The 19182-nt window shown below is 55.7% G+C and overlaps 1 protein-coding gene across 4 annotated transcripts in view; it reads left to right on the forward strand.

The window, feature by feature from the left end:
* Positions 1 to 1220: 1220 nt before the first annotated feature.
* Positions 1221 to 19182, forward strand: part of CANT1 (calcium activated nucleotidase 1) — a 39175-nt gene continuing 21213 nt past the window's right edge. Inside the window, exons 1-6 of one of the 4 annotated variants that reach the window (XM_028499477.1) lie at positions 1221 to 1312; positions 2029 to 2087; positions 2604 to 2641; positions 11086 to 11738; positions 13583 to 13786; positions 14642 to 15413. In XM_028499477.1, coding sequence (XP_028355278.1) covers positions 11108 to 11738; positions 13583 to 13786; positions 14642 to 15012 — 1206 coding nt within the window. In that variant the 5' untranslated portion in view covers positions 1221 to 1312; positions 2029 to 2087; positions 2604 to 2641; positions 11086 to 11107 and the 3' untranslated portion in view covers positions 15013 to 15413. Of the gene's footprint in view, positions 1313 to 2028; positions 2088 to 2603; positions 2642 to 11085; positions 11739 to 11782; positions 11788 to 13582; positions 13787 to 14641; positions 15414 to 19182 lie in introns of those variants that run through there. The other 3 variants (XM_007106694.3, XM_024130476.2, XM_055090051.1) reach the window with 3 other exon arrangements.

Below are 19182 nucleotides of genomic sequence, written 5' to 3' on the forward strand. Positions count from 1 at the left end.
GAGAATGATTATTAACACAACATTCAAGATTGTGGTTACCTCTTGGGGTGGGAGGGAATTGGGAAAAGGGAGGAGAACCAAAAGAGCTTTCAGGATAACAGGGCTAAGGTTTTATTTCTTAAGCTGGGAGGCATATATAGTTTTAGATATCTTAATAAATAAAAGATTTGAAGAATTTACAATAATAACAGTATATATGGTATATGGAACAAATGAATTCAAGAAGGTGCCCCCCCTAAAAAATGCAGAACCATGTTCAGCACATTTCCATTTTTTTATAAGGTAATTTAATATATGTTTATGATTAGTTTGTGTGTCATAAAATACCTCTAGGAATAACCACAAGAAACTAGTAATAGTGATCGCCTCTGGGCAGGGAATGCAGAACGGGACCGGGGGTTATTTTTCACTGTGCACCATTTAGATAATTTGAATTTTTCCCTTGTGCATCTGTAAGTTCTCGGGAGACACGAGGTTGTTTGCAGGCACCGAAAGGCTGAATCAGGTGCAGACCTGCAGAGCACTGAGGCACCCTCCTAGCCAAGCTCTTGGGGGACGCGCCACTGCTACCAGGTTTTTTCAGGATTCCTGAAATAGGCACATTGCAGACTTGGGGGGTGAAGGGCCAGGATACCTTTTAACACTTCCATTAAAACAGTTCGGGGCTGGGGAGGAGACTGGCAAAACGAGATGAATCAGAGACCCTGATTTGGGAGAGGATTCGTTGATCGCCAACCAGTGGCAGCGAAACCTCCACCCCATCCCCAGGGCCCTCCACCTCCCAGGACAGTACAGCCTGTAGATCTGATCTTTGCTTTGGAAACGGATCAACATTCCGATGTGGCCGATTAGAAGAGCCAAGGAGAGGGCCTCTCTGAGAATGAGGGTGGCAGAAAGGGGCCCACGCTTCTCTGCCTCCAGGCGAGGGGTCCTATAATCTCAGCTCGAGGAATGAGAACCCCTTCCTCATAGCCTTCATCCCACCCCCTTCCCATTTTGCCTTGGCCAACGTTCCGGAATAACGCGGCGGAGATGGCCTGCGGGTGGGCAGCGCAGACTCCAGCGCCCCTCCCTCCGGTCTATCCCCTGGCCGGTGGCTCCTCCTCTCGGACCGGCTCGCTGAGCAGCGAAAACTACAACTCCCAGCAGCCGGCTCGGCGTCCGGCGCGCAGCCGCAGAGCAGAGGCTGCCGGGAGCGTGTTGCCCGGAGGCGGGGCGAGCACGCCGGGCGGAAGTCGGCCGCTCGCTAGGTCCCGGCACTGACCGCAGCGAGCCCCCGCCGCCCGCGGGCCCCGGAGCCAGCCCGCACCGGGTGAGTGACGGCCTCCCCGCGGCCGCCGCCGCCTCCGACCCCGCCGCGTTCCGACCCCGGCCCCGCAGGCTCCCTCCGCATCTGACTGAGCGGGGCCCCTGCCCCCTGACTCGCTGACTGGGGTGGGACGCCTCTCTCTGACTCTGAGAAACTGTTCTCTTCTCCCGACTGGTGGCGGACACCTCCTCCCTCTGACTTGTAAGACTCTTACTTCCTCTGACTTGCGGGACATCTCCCCACTCTGACTTACGAGATACCTACCCCGTCTGACGGCAGCACTCCAACCCCTTCTGACCTGGGGGACTCCTGCTCGCTCTGACTGCAGGACTCCTCCGTCTCAGACTTGCAAGACTCCCCCCGCCCCGCCCCAACCCCCGACTTGTGGACACCTCCCCGCTCTGACTAGGGTGGGACATCACCCCCTCTGACCCTGAAGGATGCATTCCCTTTCTGACGCTTAACTATCCTTGAGAACAACCCTCTCTTGCCCCCTGTGGTTTCATTGCTGCTCCTGTGACCTATGCAGGGCCTGTCCTAACCGGTTAGGGAGCCCTCCCCTCTCTGACTGGCACTTTGTCATACCTGCGCCGGGCACATCTTTTCCCAGGCACCTGAGTGTCCCCCAGAAGACCAGTGTCCCTTAGCACTCTTGCTCCATTTTGCCTGCCTGTCTCGGGGTATGTGCTTGACATCTTTTCCTACCATGTTCTCAACAGATTGTAGGTTTGGGAGCGCGCATCTCCTGGTGTCGACTGAATCTTGCTGGCTCTTCAGTGTAAGGACCAAAACTTGACAAAAGCGTGGGGTCACAGGGGGTCTATGAAAAGGAAGCCAGTGCTGCAGTCCTTCAGGAGCTGGGGGGGTGGGGGGTGGGTGGGTAGGTCTCTGCAGCCTCTCCCTCCTCTCCCTTTGAGGAGCTTGATTGAGAAAGATCTTCCTGGATTAGGCTGTGGGCCCTCCTCCAGCCCCACCCCACAGGCCTCTCAGTGGAACAGCCCAGCCTGAGCCTGTGGGCATGGTGGGGCACCTCCCAGAGCAACCAGCAGCCTCCCCGGAGGGCCCCTCCCTGCCGGCCTCAATGAGCCCTCTATTCGGCCTGAGAGGCGCACTGACGGGCCGGCTCCTCCCTCTGCACTTGGTGGGGGCTGTGTCCTGAGAGTGTCTGTGGGAGAGGACTCAGGGGAAGTGTAGATTTGTTCAGGAGCTGTCACGAGACCACTGCAGTGGTCTGGGGACAGGATTCTCTGTCTTCTCACTCTTTTTCTCATCCAAATTTCTCATCTGCTCACAGAAGGCACCGTGACGTCACAGGGTGGTGGAGGAAATCCCGTGCGTGCAAGTATACTTTGTGCCACCATGTGATCTGATCGTTTGATACCTTCTGTTAGCTGAAGCCTCCTATCTTCCCCCTAAAGATGTTCACCAAATGTAGTTCACACCTCTTTTTCATAGCCCACAGCAGCATCATAGACTTTAAGCCGTTGGTACTTGAGGGATTTTTTACATGCCAGTCTGACGGCACCCTGTGCATGTGCCAGGCATTCCCGAGCCACAGAGGCAGGGAGGAGGGACCCAGGGTGCCGGAGGAGTGGCTGTGTCCACCCCACTCCCTGAATGTGGCCTTTGAGGTGAGCATTTGCAGGCTGCTGCAGACACACGCCCCTTTCATCTGAGTCTCGGGACTTCCCCGGCAGCAATGTGGCCATCCTCATGGCAGCTGTTGGGGCGGGGGGTAGGTGGATAAATGCCCTAGTGTTTTCTCCTTCAAAAACAAGAGTATCTCAGCTCTGGGAATGTGGTCCAGAGTCCTGAAATGGCTCTGCACTATGATAAGGAAGTCATTTCTCTATTGTTCAGATGTTTGTGGAATGGTACCTAGGACACTGAAAAATAAAAATAAAAAAAGACAGTGATTATTCTTTTCCCTCCAGTAACACTCTGGACCGTGGAGATTCCTGGAAAGATCTTATTAAATGCCAACATTAGGGGAATCTAAAACTTTCATATTGATCTTTAAGGCCTTTTATGTTGATTTCCCTTTTCATTAGACCAAGGTGATCACTTAGGAAAAAATAATCCTGATAATAGAGAAATCTGTTTGGGAAGATGTTCGGTTTTCTCTTTTTCTACACTTGTTTTTTTTTTTTGAACCCTACTTGTTTCTCTGTAGTAAGTCCAGTCATTAAATGGGACTCACAGCTCCAGGTTCTGAAGCAGAGCCCTACTTCCATTCATGCTCAGCCAGCAGAATGGGTTGTGGGGAATGAGGCCGGAGTAGGGCTCCAGACGGCAGTGTGCGGACGGTTACTGGCGGTGTGAGAGTGAGGGTGAGGTTGGAGCCCACCCAGAAGGGCTCCACGGGGTCCCAAGGGTTGAATGAGTCCCAGTGATGCTGGCCACTGAGAAAAGTGGGGGAGAAGATGGGTTCTTGCATGTGCACCTCCACTGTGGGAGCAAGCCCTGATTCAGGTCGATCGTGGGGTGATTGTGTCCGTATATTTGTGGGCTCTCTGGGAGGCAACCCCAATGATGTGTGGTTTTGTTTGGGACCTCACTTCCAACTGGGAAGATAACTTTTTGCTAAAAATCCTCCAAGTATAACATTAACGACACAGCTGAAGCTCACGCAGCCCTACTGTGATGGGATAACTGCAAACTGGATGATCCTGACACTGTGCCGCCTGCCCCAGAGACAGAGCCGTGTGTGAATGGCCCTGCCCCTTGGGAAAAGCTGGAGGTTCTTTCCCTGTCTCCCTCCTTGTGGTTGGCAGAATAATGCCCCCCCAAGGTGTCCCCACCCTGACCCCCCAGAATCTACAAATATATCACGTGACGAAGGGAGATTAAGGTAGCAGATAGAATTAAGCTTGTTAACCGGCAACCTTTAAATAGGGAAATCATCCTGGATTATTCAGGTGGTCCCAGTGTAATCACAGGGTCTTTAAAAGTCGAAGAGGGAGACAGGAGAACTTCAGAGGGAAATGATGGCAGGAAGGCTAGAGAGATGCAATATTGCTGGCTTTGAAGGTGGAGGAGGGGGCCGTGAAATGTGGACGGCCATGAGAAGCTGGAAAAGGCCAGGAAGCAGATTCTCCCCCAGCCCCTCAGGAGGGGACACAGCCCTTGATTTTAGCGAGACCCACGTCAGACTTCTGTCCCGCAAGACTGTAAAATAAGTTTGTGGTGTTTAAGCTGCCGAGTCTGCGGTGATTTGTTACAGCAGCAGCAGAAAACGAATTCACTCCTCTTGGGTAGTGACTTGAAAGCAAGACAGAGGGTTGAAAACTAAGTTATCTCAAAGTGTATTTAACTGGATTCAGTAAGCGGTTGTGAATGCCTGTTTGCAGAGAAAGAGAGGAGTCAGGGGAGATGCAGAGTTAGGTAGCACCCAGAGTCAGCCCTGACCTCAGGAGTCCCTAAAGGACATACTGGACCACTGGGACCTTTTCCTTCCTCCCTGGTTCCCTTCTGCTGCCCACCCTGTCCAAATTTGAAATGGACTTTTCAAGCACAAAATAGTAAGCCTTGGCGAGTCCAAAACAGAAGAATGCCATGAATCAGGTCACGTTCTCAAGGAGCTGAGACACATCATCCGCATCCTTTGAGATGCTGTCTCGCTGCGGCTTTGAAGCCCTTGGCCTCTGTCTTTGCAGCCCTGAAGAGTCAGTGATGTCGACGGGATTAGCTCTTGACTTTCTAACCAGGAAGTGCCCTTGGGCAGTGAGGCCCGTCTGCTGTCTGGATGCCTCTGCGCTCTCTGGGACCGTTCAGATCAGAGACCGAGGCAGGGAAGGGAAGGCAGCTGCTCTGCAGGAGTGAGAGGCTGGGGGGAGAGTGGCCGCCACTCTGGGTGACACGGAGCTGGGAGGGGCCTCCTGTCTCTTCCTGACTCCCTAGATCCTGAAGGGGAGGAGTTTTGCCCTGGCAGCTGTCGTTAAAGCTGTTTGCCCTGCCACCTGTCACACCCCAGTTCCTAAAGGAAGCTACAGAAAGAGGCCCTTAGCTGTGTCCAGAGTTGCCGCCCGCTTTTGTCTAAGCCCTGCTAAGTCCGGTGGCGAAAGGCCCCAGGATGGCCCGTGGAGGTAGGGGTGTCGGAACCCGTCCTCGTTCTTAACCGTAACCAGACCTCAGAGGGGCTCCTGCTTCGGGGGTGGGGAGGTGGCGTCACCCTGGACAGACATGCAGGAAGAGGTCGTACCGCCTTCCTTGGGCCTGGGAACCCACTGGCAAGTGGACAGACCCCAGTGCCACACCTGGCTGTTTCAGGTCTGTTTTCTAAGGAAGTTTTGGTTCGACAGAAACCGGAAAAGCATGAGTGTCAGTGAGCCGTTCTTGATACCCACCCTAAAGAGAGGGGACTGGGAAGGAAATTAGGACTCGAGCCTCCTGGATGGTTGTTGCCCCTTGACAACCAGCGACTTCTTTCTGTGGATGTTGCAGTGGGGCTGGCGATGGAGAAGGAAGCCAGCAGGGGTGCAGTCCCCTGGGGTTTCTGAGCAGGAGAGGACTTGGCTGCAGGCCCCCTGAACAGGCGAGCCTGGCTGGTCAAAGAGCCTGTGACTTTTTACTGCAGCAACTTGGTTCCAGTTTCCCGGGTTATACAAAATCAGCCCACCGTGCTGCACGCGGTGGGACTGACAAACTCCTTGTTACGCTAAAGCAGACGTTTAAACTGCTTAGTGTCTGGAGGCGCGTGGGCAGGGGGAGAAGCGTCATCCGGGCCCTACTGGGAACGGCTTTGTCCATTTCACCTCTCACCTGCGCTGGCTCGTTTCTCTTGGTTCTCGTGGTTTGGTTTGGTTTGGTTTGGTTTGGTTTGGTTTTTTAATGAAAATGCAAGCTCTCGCTTGGCACCAGACCTCCAGCAACAAGACACTACAGGCAGCTCACCATCAGTTTTAGGTGATAAACCAGCAGACCGTGGCATGGCGTGAAAACGCATGTGATTGTAAACTTTCTTTTCTACAAAATAAAAGTAATTCCTTGGGATCCTAAAGGAGAGATGGAGACCAAGGTTGGGCTTTGATCCAGTGGTGAAGCTAAAGGGATTTTCTGGAAGGCAGCCTGAGTTCTCCTGTCACTGAGAGCAGTTGAATGATTGTTTATTTAACAAAAGGTGATCGAACCCCAGGTGTCCTTAGGTCTTGGGAGCCAACCTGACTGAGCAGAGCCCCTTCGCTCCTGGGCTCAGAGTCAAGTGGGGAGGCTGTGGACCGGATGGCAGCCAGACAGATGGCAGAGCCCCTGCCCAGAGAGAGGCCTCACACAGAGGCGTGGCAGGCACGTCGGGGGTGCGTTGGTTTCTAGGGCTGCCCTGACAGATCACTACAAACTTGTTGGCTGAAAAGAACACGTGCCCTCGTAGTTCTGGAGGCCAGAAGTCCATTTGAATGTCATTTCACTGGGCTGAAATCATGGTGTGGGCAAGGCCACGCTCCCACTGAAGGCGCCAGGGGGCAATCCGTCCTCTCCTCTTTCCAGCTTCTGGGGGTCCCCCGCATTTCTTGGCTGTGGTCCTCTTCTTAGTCATCGAATCTCCCTCTGTCTCCCTTCCGTGAGGACACATCGCATTTGTGGCCCACCTGGATAATCTCCCCATCGCAAGGTCCTTGACTTGCTCTCATCTGCAGAGTCTCTGTTGCCGTAGAAGGGGACAGTCACAGGCTCTGGGATTCGGCCTGGGTGCCTCTGGGACCAGTGTCAGCCCTGCCGCAGGAGGGACGCTTACTGGTGGGGGAAGGGCACTTCACCATAGATGCAGGACAGGAGGGGGAAGGGACAGCGGAGGCATGACTCTCATGGGACAGCCAGGGACTTCTAGGTGGTTCCGTGTGGCCGGGTGGAGAAGGCATCCCATGCAGGGGTTCAGCACATGGATCGTGGGATCGCAGACAACATGCTGTACGTGGGGAGCGCACGCGAGGCGATGAGGCTTTCCCTGCAGGCTGAGGAGCTTGTCCTTTAGCAGGAAGGCGTTGGGGGCTAGTAAAGGTTCACTTTTTAGGAAAATCTTTCTGTCGGTTGTGTGGAGGATGGATTGGGGAGGGTCTGGCCTGGGGATCTGTTCCTGCGGGGGAAAGAGTGTGGATATTCTCAGCTTTGCAGGCTGTCCAGGTCACTGACTCTGCAGCCGTGCCTGGTGCTTACAGGGATGGGCCGGCACCTAGCCAGCTTTGCCTGCAAAGCCGCACCCCCCCCCACCCAGCAGGTGGGCGAAGGTGCTAGTAAAGTGAGGAACAAAGCAGCCAGCCAGCGGCAGGCAGTCAGCGCCAAGGCCTACAGCATCTGAGCCAGCGGCCGTGGTGCTGGGAAACCAGCACGTCACATACACAGTCCACACGTGGAGAGACGGAGGCCCAGAGAAGCCAGGGCACTTGACTGAGGTCATGCGGCCGGTAAGTGGCAGAACTCAGGTTGGACCCGGACGGTCTGGGTCATCAGGAGGCCAAGGTGAGACAGGACCAGGGCAGAGGCCGTGGGGGTGGGAATCCAGAGCTGGGGTACAGACTGGTGAGGGGACCTGGCACCTGCCTGGATGTGAGGAAGCGAGTGGTTTTGACTGAGGATGGCCCCTGAGGGCTGGGAGTGCCCTCAGCCAGCAGTACGTTGCTGAGGGGAACGTCCTCCGGGCACAGGAAGCTCGGCAGCTTCCGGGGGAGATTCAGGCTCCGAAGGTGTGGATTCAGGAGAAGAGGTGGGTGGCAGGGAAGGAGCCAGCCTTGGGGGCTGAGAAGAGACAGGCAGGAGGAGGACCACAGACAGGTCACAACTCACATCCCCGTGCCTGCCGGCAGGAGGTGCAACAAGACACCCTATGGGCTGGGATCTCGGGGCTGGGCCCCAGGAGCAGGCCTGTCGGTGGGCCATCTCCGGGGGCAGGGGGCAGGGGGCAGACCCTGGCATGGACGGGAGAGTGAATGCTGTTCCAGGATGGTGAGGTGGGGAGGAACAGAGGTGTCACAGGGTGGGGGCGGGCTCTCCATTCATTCGTAGATTCGTGGATTCACCGTTCATCCGCTAACATACTGAGCGCTTTCAGTGTACCTGAGAGTGTAATCTGGAGATGGCACGGTGACTCGGATAGGAGATTTGGGCAAGTACAGGCGGTGAGAAGGGACCAGAAGGGCAGGCATGGCTGAACCGAGCCTGAGCAGGAGGAGGAGGCGCTCCGCCTGGACCAGGGCTGGGTGGCCGGCGGGCTCCACTGGCCCCTGGCTGCTGACGGTGGCCTCAGATTCTCTGCTGGGAGCGAGTGGGCAGGAGATGGGACAAGATCACTGGTGACAGTGAGGATAGTGACTCAGGAATGGCGAGCGAGTTGACCCGGGGCAGTGAGGACGCCACATCACAACGGTGACACATCTTCACTGGCAGACACTGTGTCCTCTGCACCTGCAGCTCTGTGACCAGGGGGCAGCTCGGCCATCAGGGACTGATCCAGGGCCATGGGCTTGCGTGTAACTAAGGTGGGGCTCAGGGGCAAGAGGCTGAGGGGCTGCTTAGGAAGTGGGTGTATTTTTCACTCCTTTAGCACTGGATGCTGTGGGGTGGAGGATGGGCGGGCACAGGGTGGGCAGGGAAGTCCTTCTGAGGAGGTGAAAGCGAGACAGCCAAGAGCCAGGAGCCGGGGCGGGAGGACGGCAAGCCCTGTCTGGGGGACGAGGGCTGGGGCGTCGGGACAGAAGGGAGGCTGGCATGGCCAGTCGCTGGGGAGGGTTGAAGGCTGGCAGGGGTCGTGTAAGTAGCGAGGGTTTGCTCACGAAGCAGGGAATGATGTGGCCAGAGGGACTGGCTTGAATAGCAGGTGTCGCTGGCTGCGGGGCACCAGTGGCTGTCAGGGAGGGGAGGGGCAGCAGGGACTGGAGGGCGGCCTGTGAGAAGGGAGAAGGGGCCGTGAGAGCAGACGGGAGCCGATGGGGAGGAGACAGGTGGCCGGATCGCTAGGGCCTGCTGGTGGAGCAGGTGCTGCGGAGGAGGGGAGCCAGGGCTGTGCCTAGGCTTTTCAAGGTGGTGGTGGTTCATAACTTACTGTCGAAGTATGTTCAGGTGGAAAGTTCCATCTCCCAAGGTTTCGATGAAAGTTTTGACCGGGGCAACTGCAATTATGGCCGTCCTCCATCACCACCTCTGTTCCTGGGGGGGAGGATTTGTGAGCGAATGCATGTTAGAAATCCGGGCAGAATTCCCGACTAGGAGGTGAGATGCAGGAGTTGAGAGCTCAGTGGTGACGCTGGGCTGGACGTGGACACAGGGCAGCTTTGACCTGGCTGTGCTTTTGAAGCCTCCGTTTGGCGAGACCAGAGGAGGGGCTGGGACTCCTGTTTCTCCTGCGGAGTCCTCAGTGACCAGCTTGCGGCTCCATGGCAACTTGGGGGGCTGCTTCCTGGGGGAGGAGGGAGCCCTCTCCCAGGAGGGGAGCTGGGGGCCAGTGCCCAGGGAAGGAGAGGAAGGCTCCGAGGCCGTTCTGCAGGGCCCCACGCGTCTTGCTTCCTCCTTAGAAGTCACTTTTCTGCACTTGACCTTGTGGCCGAAACCTAAGAATGTCCAAAAAGCAAGGGAAGGGGAAGCCCTGGCTTCCATGTGGACCTGTTGCCGTGATTTGCCATCCTAGGAGCGGGGCCGCATGCTCTGCATTTGGGGGGCAAAGGGTGGGGGGTGGCACAGAGCCGCCAGATCCCCGTGAGTCCCCACACCCTTCCCAGCTGCTGCCTGGTGGAGGGAGGAGCTTCTGCACGGAAAGTCACACCGTTGGTGGTTTTGGGGGCCAAGGCAGAAATGCTCCATGGCCTGAGGGAAGTTTCTCAGGCTGAGACCTACTGAGTTACAGCTGAAGGCCGAGACAGAGCGGCCGAGGGCTGGCGTTCTGCTGATTCCGCCCCGGAGACAGCCCCGTCCTGGTGCCGCTGTGGCCTTGCTGAGCTGCGCGGTCTGTGCTGGGGACAAGAGCTGCTGTTCCTGGCCGCTACGACCAGCTCTGGAGCTGTGCCTCGAGCTGCGCCCAGGAAATGGGCCGTGGCGAGCCACGCTGTCCTTGGAGCTGACTCGCTGACATGCTGGGCTCCAGGCTGCGAGTGCCCATCAGACTCTGGTCCCTCAGCCATTTGCATTACAGAAAGACGCCAGGGGACGGAGGTTGCCAAAACCAGAACTATTTTTGTTTGGATTGAATGTGTTTTATACTTATATTTGAATATTACAGAAACCTAACCCAGGAGGAAGTAAAAGCTCACTCAGTGAGCACGCATCTGCACTGTACACTGTTTTAGGAGTTGGGGACACAGGTGAACAAACTGATAACTATAACATGATGTCAGGTGGTGACAGATGCCAAGGAAGGGGATGTAGGGTACCGTGGGAGCAGAGCCATCAGGGAGGGCTTCTCGGCTGAGGTGATCTTGGATTAAAATACAGACCTGTACTCTCTCTGTTACCCTGTCCTGCCCAACCCCTACCCCACCCCCCAGCACGTGCTGCCCCTCCCGCAAGATTGCAAAGCACGGAACCTTCTCTCACGGAGCTTTCTGTCTTGCCAGCTGGGATAGAGGAGATGGAATAACATTGCTTTGGAAAGACTTTTCTTCTTGCTGAATAAGAATAAACACAGATACTGCTAGAGTCGGGGTTTACTTAAGCCAAGGAAGTAGTAATGGCACAGAGTCACGGCAGTGCTGTTTACCCTGGTTGAGGCGGCCTCAGACCGTGTGCCCTCACGTAAGTGGGAAGCGCTGTGCCTGGCAGGTCGCTGACCTCTCTCCTTTTCCCCTGGGTTGCAGGTCCCGCCTGCCCTTCAGTCTGATGCCTGTCCAGCCCTCCGATCCCCTGGAATGGAATGAGTCTATGCACTCCCTCCGGATCAGTGTGGGGGGCCTTCCCGTGCTGGCGTCCATGACCAAGGCCGCAGACCCCCGCTTCCGCCCCCGCTGGAAGGTGATCCTGCCGTCCTTCGTGGGTGCCGCTGTCCTCTGGCTGCTCTACGCCCACCGCCCTCCTCCTGGCCGGCCCCCTGTGCCCAATGCCCACAACTGGAGGCTCGGCCAGCCACCTGCTGACCGGTACAATGACACCTATCCCCTATCAGCCCCCCAGAGGACCCCCGGCGGGACTCGGTACAGAATCGCCGTCATTGCCGACCTGGACACGGAGTCAAGGGCCCAAGAGGAAAACACCTGGGTCAGTTACCTGAAGAAGGGCTATCTGACCCTGTCAGACAGTGGGGACAGGGTGGCCGTGGAGTGGGACCAAGGCCGTGAGGTCCTGGAGTCCCACCTGGCAGAAAAGGGGCGGGGCATGGAGCTGTCGGATCTGATTGTCTTCAATGGGAAGCTCTACTCCGTGGACGACCGGACAGGCGTTGTCTACCAGATCGAAGGCTCCAAGGCCGTGCCCTGGGTGATCCTGTCCGACGGCGACGGAACCGTGGGGAAAGGTCAGTCAGGCCATCTGTCCCCTGGGCTTGTTGCGGTGCTAGAGGACAGGTCCTGGGTCACCCTCAGCTGGCTTGGTTTGCACATGTGTGCAGTGAAGCAGTCACGGGTCCAGAGGGAGGGGACGTCAGGGAGATCTAGTCTCCTCCCTGCCTCTGACCGGCGGCCCCCAGAGCCTGAGCAGAAGCCTCCGAGACCTCAGACGGAAGCTGTGTCCAGGAGTGCCAGCTTCCGCTGGGGGCCTGCGGGGGAGGCGGGGCCTCTCCAGGAGGCGGGGCCTCTCCAGGAGGAGGGCTGGGCTCGCCGCTGCTGCTCTCACTGCCCCCAGGAACCAGCCCCTTTCTGCGTCCCAAACGGCATCTTGAGAGCGCGCTGGGACTGCACCCTCCACGTGCCTCACCTTTAAAGCCGGGGCGTCAGATTTTCTCATTTTGAACCAAGACTTTATTAAAAAGCGAACGTCTCCTTTCTGAAAACCCAGCAGAAGGAAGGTCTGTGTGAGCAGCAGTGACCGCCCCCCACCCCCTGAGCGGAGTCTGACCTCTGGCATCGGCTGTGCCCCACTGCTCTGCTGTTTGCCAGCAGGTAGATAGGAGAGCTGCGAGAGGGAGCCCGCGTGCCCAGAGCCTTCGGACAGGGCGGCAGGAGAGTTGACACCAACTTCTGCATGTACCTGTGCCCTCGGGTGGGTCCGCACCTTCTAGAAAGCCAAACTCCATGGCAGGCGCCTGAGGCAAAGGAGGAATCGCATTAACTCACTGGGCGCGCTGCCAGGCCCTCCCCCTCCCCCTCTTCCTCCCCCTCTCCTGGTGATAAAAATCTCTCCCAAGTTTGCCCAAGGCTGGGCAGGTTGGCAGGGACTATCTCAGCCACCGTTTTATTGAAAGCATTGGTTGTCTGCTTCCTGCCTCAGGCTGTCAGGGCATGTAGGGCACCATCCAGTAGCTCTGTTTGCCCTTTGGATCGGGAGGAAAACAGGATAAAGGGAGCTCAGGGTTGCCCTGTGGTCCGTCATCCAGAGCCACCTGCAGAGAAGCATCTTGCAGGGAGGGTTGCAGCCCCAGCTCCTCGGGCTGGCAGGAAATTTGCAAAACATTTGGGAAGCAAGCACAATTTAGAACACGGTTTAGGAACAGGTGAGAATATGCTAGGAGAACAAAGCACCCACAGAGCCTTCAAAACTAAGCTCATAGTAAGTAAATCCGTCTAAAAAAACAAACACTGTTCGGCGTGGCTACCGTGAGCCCCCATGCCAAGCCCCACTTAGCTCTGGCCGCTGGCACATAGTTGACTCGGGGATGTGTCAGGTGTGGCCTCAAGGACCGCAGGCGCGTTCTGTGTGACTGACACTTCCCTACACTTTCCTAGGATTGGGCGTAGTCTGAGTTGGGGCTGACAGCTCGAGAAACAGGGAGCTTGGGGTCCGCGGAGATCTGTGAGTGGAGGGTGGGCCTTTCTGGCTGTGCAGGGCGCAGGAGGGTTCACGTGGGATGTGAGGCGGGTGGTCCCAGCAGGGTTTCTGGGGTGAGTTTGGGGGGAAGATGCGGGGGCTCCAGAGGGCCGGGAGAGAGAAGGGGGAGGCAGCAGGCAGAGGTGGCGCCCGTCTGCACCCCGTGAACGCCGTGGGGTCAGCGCTAAGGAGAGGATCCCGACCTCCTCCCCTCTGGGGTGGAGCTCCCAGCAGGCTGGCCTGGCCTCTGCTCTCTTATCGCCGCCCCGAGTGACCTCTGACACCCAAGGCTGCGGACCCAGAGGGCTCTCTGCTCTTGCCTGACCAGACGCACGGGCCAGGTCAGCAGAGGGCCGGCCGTCGCCTCAGGCCCGCCCCCTGTCTCCCTGTCCCCAGGCTTCAAAGCCGAGTGGCTGGCTGTCAAGGACGAGCACCTGTATGTGGGCGGCCTGGGCAAGGAGTGGACCACCGCCACGGGGGAGGTGCTGAACGAGAACCCGGAGTGGGTGAAGGTGGTGGGCTGCAGGGGCAGCGTGGACCACGAGAGCTGGGTGTCCAGCTACAACGCCCTGCGGGCCGCTGCTGGGATCCGGCCGCCAGGTGAGAGCCAGGCCCGCGCGCGGGCGCTACGCACATGGGCGGCTGCGAGCGTGCGGGCTCCACGTGGTGCTTGCCGAGCGTGGGCTTCGCTTCTTGCTTGTTTGACGATCCGGCTGTCTCTGACGCTTGCTCCCACCAGGCCACTGGCTTCAGGGGCCAATGAGACATTTTTTCTCTCACCCCGACTCACCCAGACAGACGGCCCGGCAGGCTCAGACGGCAGCCCCGTCTACAGCGTCCTCCCGGCCGCCACCCTGGGGTCAGGCCTCGCATCTGACGTGGTGGGAGCAGGTGCACAGAGCTTTGCTTCTTTGCCCTCGTTTCCAAGAGTCATGGTTTGTAGTGGGGAGTGGTGGTGCTTAGAGCGGCCTGGTCGCCTCTAGGCCTGGGGCACGTGACTGAGGACATGGCTTCGCGCCCAGATAGGCTCACTTCCCATACTTTTCTGCTTCGAGGCAGCCTCTCCCCACCCGCCCTGATCCATCTTCACAGATCGGACCTGCGTGTTCCCCGTGCCTCTCCCCCTGGCGCTCTCCTTTGCACCACTTGAGTAGCACCAAGGAGGCGAAATACAGACAGACCTCGCAGCCACGGCTACTCGGCAGTGCTGGGGAAGCCGGCGAGGAAGGGTGGCCAGAGACTGGCGCAGCAGAGACTCAGCGCGGCCCCGCGGGCTCTGTGCTGCTGTCCCGGGCTCAGTCACTCTGGACAGGTGGGGACAAAAGCACATGGAAACCTAAAGAAAAGATGACGGTGATGCTGCTCCGGCGCCGGGCCGCTCGCGGGTGTGCGTGCAGGGGCGAGGCCGCCCTGGCTCTGGGGAGGGCGGGCGGTGACCGGTCTGTGTGTCCCCAGGCTACCTCATCCACGAGTCTGCCTGCTGGAGCGACACACTGCAGCGCTGGTTCTTCCTGCCGCGCCGCGCCAGCCACGAGCGCTACAGCGAGAAAGATGACGAGCGCAGGGGCGCCAACCTGCTGCTGAGCGCCGCCCAGGACTTCGGCGACATCTCCGTCCGGCGCGTGGGGGAGGCGGTCCCCACGCACGGCTTCTCCTCCTTCAAGTTCATCCCCAACACCGATGACCAGCTCATCGTGGCCCTCAAGTCCGAGGAGGACAGCGGCCAGATCGCCACCTATATCATGGCCTTCACGCTCGACGGACGCTTCCTCCTGCCCGAGACCAAGATCGGGAGTGTGAAGTACGAGGGCATAGAGTTCATTTAAACTGGGAAAAGTCACGACGATGAGCAAGGCTGGGGGGTGGACGGTTTTAAGCTACGTCAGGACTCAAATTTTATAAAAACCCGAGGACTGGACTTTTATGTGATGTTTAGTTTTGCTTTTTTTTTTTCCCTCGGAACTCTGAGGTGTATGCCTGGTTTAGAGATTTCCAGAATTGGGAGCTCTGTCCCAGCCTGAGATGTGGCTTCTCGGAGGGGAAGGGGCGGGGGTCCTGGGACTGCAGGCCGGACATTTCCCCGCACTGCCATCTGGTGCTATAAGCTAGTCATTGCAGGCATCTTAATTTGGGGCCCATCCTCTGACTCAGCCGTTTCTTCCATCTGACCTACCTTTCTTTTCTCTCCATTTCTTCCTTTGTTCAATAAATATTTCTTGAGCTCCTACTGTGTGTCAAGCACTGTGTCCCCTCCGGGAACACAGCAGTGAGTCTGAAGCAGGCCTGCCAGCTAGGTGCTCCTGGGCCGCCCCCTTCTCTTCCTTTCTAGTGAACCTCGGGCATTAAACCCACCCCTCCAGACCCCTGGAAAAGAACCTGTTTACGCTACAGGACATCACAGGGCTGTGAGAGCGAGGGCAGGCCTCCGGGAACGCTGCAGGTGCCCAAGGGCTGCAAGAGGGGACGCAGACCCACCATCTGCCCCCCCATCAAACTTCTCCGTTCAAGTGACCGACCCCGTTTTCTGCCTTCAGGAAAATTCTGCGGCTGTGTAGCACTTTGAAGTTTTCATTATTAACTTATATTAATTAAAGTAATTTCCTTTCTTAAAAAATGGAATTGGCAAATCTTATCAGAACAAAGTCTTGTAGTTAACAAATTCATTCCCAGCGGTGAAGGAAATGGTAATTAAGCAGTTACAGTTGGTCAGGCAAGTTTTCAAGCTTTTCAAGTCCTTGGTCAAAGGATACAAAGATAAGGATAAGGATACATTGCTGTTTTCTGGCAATTATCAGAAATTGCCACTCCTTTAAAGACTTCCATGAATGACTTGAATTTGTATTTCCTGAGTCAAGTGGGGCCCTGGGTTCTGGCGAGCCTACACCCTGCCCCAGGCACTGGGGCTCCCTTACCCTGGAGGCTGTGGGCGAGGCCTGCCTGGCCCTGTGGTTTCTGTCCTAGCCTTTTATTTCGCCTCAGCCTCTTCTTCCTGGAAGCTCTTCACAGAAACCTTGGTGTGTCTCAGTACCCGTGGCCTCTTCTCCACGCTCCAGGGTAAAGGCGGAGGGTTTGGGACAGAGGTCAGCCAGAACCAGAGCCTAGAAGGGCCGTTGCCATCAGCCCACGGCGCCCCTCGCCCGGAAGCTACCTCACCCCTCAGGAGAATGTAGGGTTCGTGATGGCCGGGAAGGGCCGTGTTTTAGGCTCTGGCTGTTACTGTGTGGACCCCCTGTCTCACAGACTTTTCCTGCTTTGAAACTTTAATACAGATGCTTGGAGGGAACCCAGGAAGGATCCCTCATTCTTGTGCTGGTTGTCTGTTTCTTCCACTGTAAAACAAATAGCAAAAGAACAGAAAACAAACCTTTGAACGTGACATGTTTCTCTAGAGCTCAGCTCCCACTGGACACAGTCTGAAGGCCCAAGTCTTTTCTGACTTTGCCCAGCTGGGCTCCCTGACACACCTCCTTGATAAACATCCATGAATGACATCAGGGCTGTGTGATATTAAAAATACAAAGATGGAATTAGGAAGATTGGAGGACTGGGGACAGTCACTGAGTTGAGGTCCAAGACTCAGGTGCCTGGAAGCACCATTGTCACACAGTGATTTTCAGATATTTTAAAGCTAGCCTTTCCCCCCTATATTCGCTGCTGTAAGCATAATGATTGTGTTCCTTCCTAGTGGAGCCATTGTTTTGGAAACAATAAAGTGTATTCTCTTTGCCTCCTGGTCTGTGTTGGCTTTTGGCGCTGCCCCAGGGGATATGAGAGCTGATTCACACAGGGGCTCAGTGAAGGGTGCGCTCCCTGTGGGAGTGAAGAGGGGGTCCTGGCAAGGAACAAGCCAGAAGCTTTCTTGACACAGGACGGCTGATGTGCTGTAGGAGTTCACAGGATAGGGACCCATGGACCTTTGCAGACGAGGAGACTTTTTGGAAACTGAATCATCCAGTCCAACTTTTCTGCAAGTCTGAAGGTGCTCTTTTGGTCAGAGTGGTTAAGAATATAGGCTCTGGGGCTTCCCTGGTGGCGCAGTGGTTGAGAATCTGCCTGCTGATGCAGGGGACACGGGTTCGTGCCCCGGTCCGGGAAGATCCCACGTGCTGCGGAGCGGCTGGGCCCGTGAGCCGTGGCCGCTGAGCCTGCGCGTCCGGAGCCTGTGCTCCGCAGCGGGAGAGGCCACAACAGTGAGAGGCCCGCGTACCACAAAAAAAAAAAAAAAAAAAAAAAAAAAAAAAAAGAAAAAAGAATATAGGCTCTGGGACTTGCCCGGTAGTCCAGTGCTTAAGACTTTACGCTCCCAATGCAGGGGGCCCAGGTTCAATCCCTGGTCAGGGAACTAGATCCCACATAACGCAACTAAGATCCTGCAACGCAGCAACAAAGATGCCGCGTGCCACAACTAAAACCCAGCACAGCCAAAGAAATGAATAAATAAATACTAAAAAAAAAAAAAAGAATATAGGCTCTGAGCCTACTCTCACCTTCTGAAATGGCCCACACTCTGTCTGTGGAGTGTGTTTCTCTCTGAATAAACCCACTTCTTACCTAAAGAAACAATGTATAGTCTCTGAGTCACTCCCGGGTTCCAGTCCTGGCTCTGACACTTCCCAGCAGTATGACCGTGGGTAGATCATCTAACCTCTCTGTCCTTCGACTTCCTCAACTGTGAAAGGACGATGATAATGGAGCTACTTCACAGAGCTGTCCTGAACAGTAAGTGAATCCATTCACAGAGGGGAGTAGAAAATTACCTGACTCTTCCTTAGCACCTGCTCACCCATTTTGTTGGAGGTGCCGGAAGACTCGTAGTGAGGTGGGCCCCGCCGAGAGGTCTAGACTGGTCCAGGTGTCATTAGGGAGTCTGATGAGTCTGCAGGAAAGAATGAGATCGTTCTGCAGGACACGCGGGGCCCCAAGAAGTTGTAAGAAGAAGCCTCAGGTGCACGGAAGGAAGGGACTGGTGAGGACACCAGGGGAGCACGGGGTCAAGTGGCAGTGTGCCCATCCTCCTTCGTCCCTTCTGTCAGACTCTGCAGGAGGTAAGTAAGAAGGTTGAGCGTGTCCACGGGCCGAGCAACAAGGAAGACATGGTGTTCTTGGCGATCCTTGTGAGAACAGTTCCGGGGCGGTCGGCGGGGAGCCAGAGTGCATGGGGCTGAGGCGGGAACAGGACGAGGAGCTGCACACAGAGGAGGAAGGCACGGAAAATCGGCTCTTGACTGTGTCTTTAAGTAACCGCTGTACACTGGACTCGCAGTGACTCGTGCCTGCCTGCCACTCACGCCTGAGATGCACTAGCACAAAGAAATTTCCCAAAGTCATCTCAGAACTGGGTGAAAGAAAATGAGATTAGTTTCTTTACAAATGTTAATCCTGTCTTCTTTTGCACTTTAAATTGGTAAATTTCAAGGTAAATTATACCTTAATAAAATTGTTAAAAGATTTGGGTGAAGTGGAAATAAAATACCTTCACACAAAGAAAATTCCAAGGGCAACTGGCTTTACTGGTAAATTGCACCAACCATTTAAGGAAGAAATCATAACGATCCAACACAAAATCTTCCATGATTTTGGGAATTGGGAACACTTCCCAACTCATTCTGTGAGGGCACCATTACCCTGATACCAAAACCAGACAAATATGAGAAAAGAAAAATATAGACCAGTGTCACTCATGAACATAGAGCCAAAAATCCTGGGCAAACATTTAGCCAGTTGAATACAGCATCATATAAAAATGAAAATACTTCATGACAGTGTGATTTATTCCCGGAATGCAAGGTTGCTTTAATATTCTAAAATCCACGTAATTCACCATATTAACAGATAAAAAACGAAAAAACGTATGATAATCTCAAAAGATACAGAAAAAACATTTGACAAAATCCAGTACCCATTCACGATTTAAAAACAAATAAGCAAAGAAACCCTTAGCAAACTAGAAATAAAAGGAACTTCTTTAAGCTGGTAAATGTCATCTGTGAAAAACC

The sequence above is a fragment of the Physeter macrocephalus genome, chromosome 14 (genome assembly GCF_002837175.3).
Source record: "Physeter macrocephalus isolate SW-GA chromosome 14, ASM283717v5, whole genome shotgun sequence".
Classification (NCBI taxonomy): domain Eukaryota; kingdom Metazoa; phylum Chordata; class Mammalia; order Artiodactyla; family Physeteridae; genus Physeter; species Physeter macrocephalus.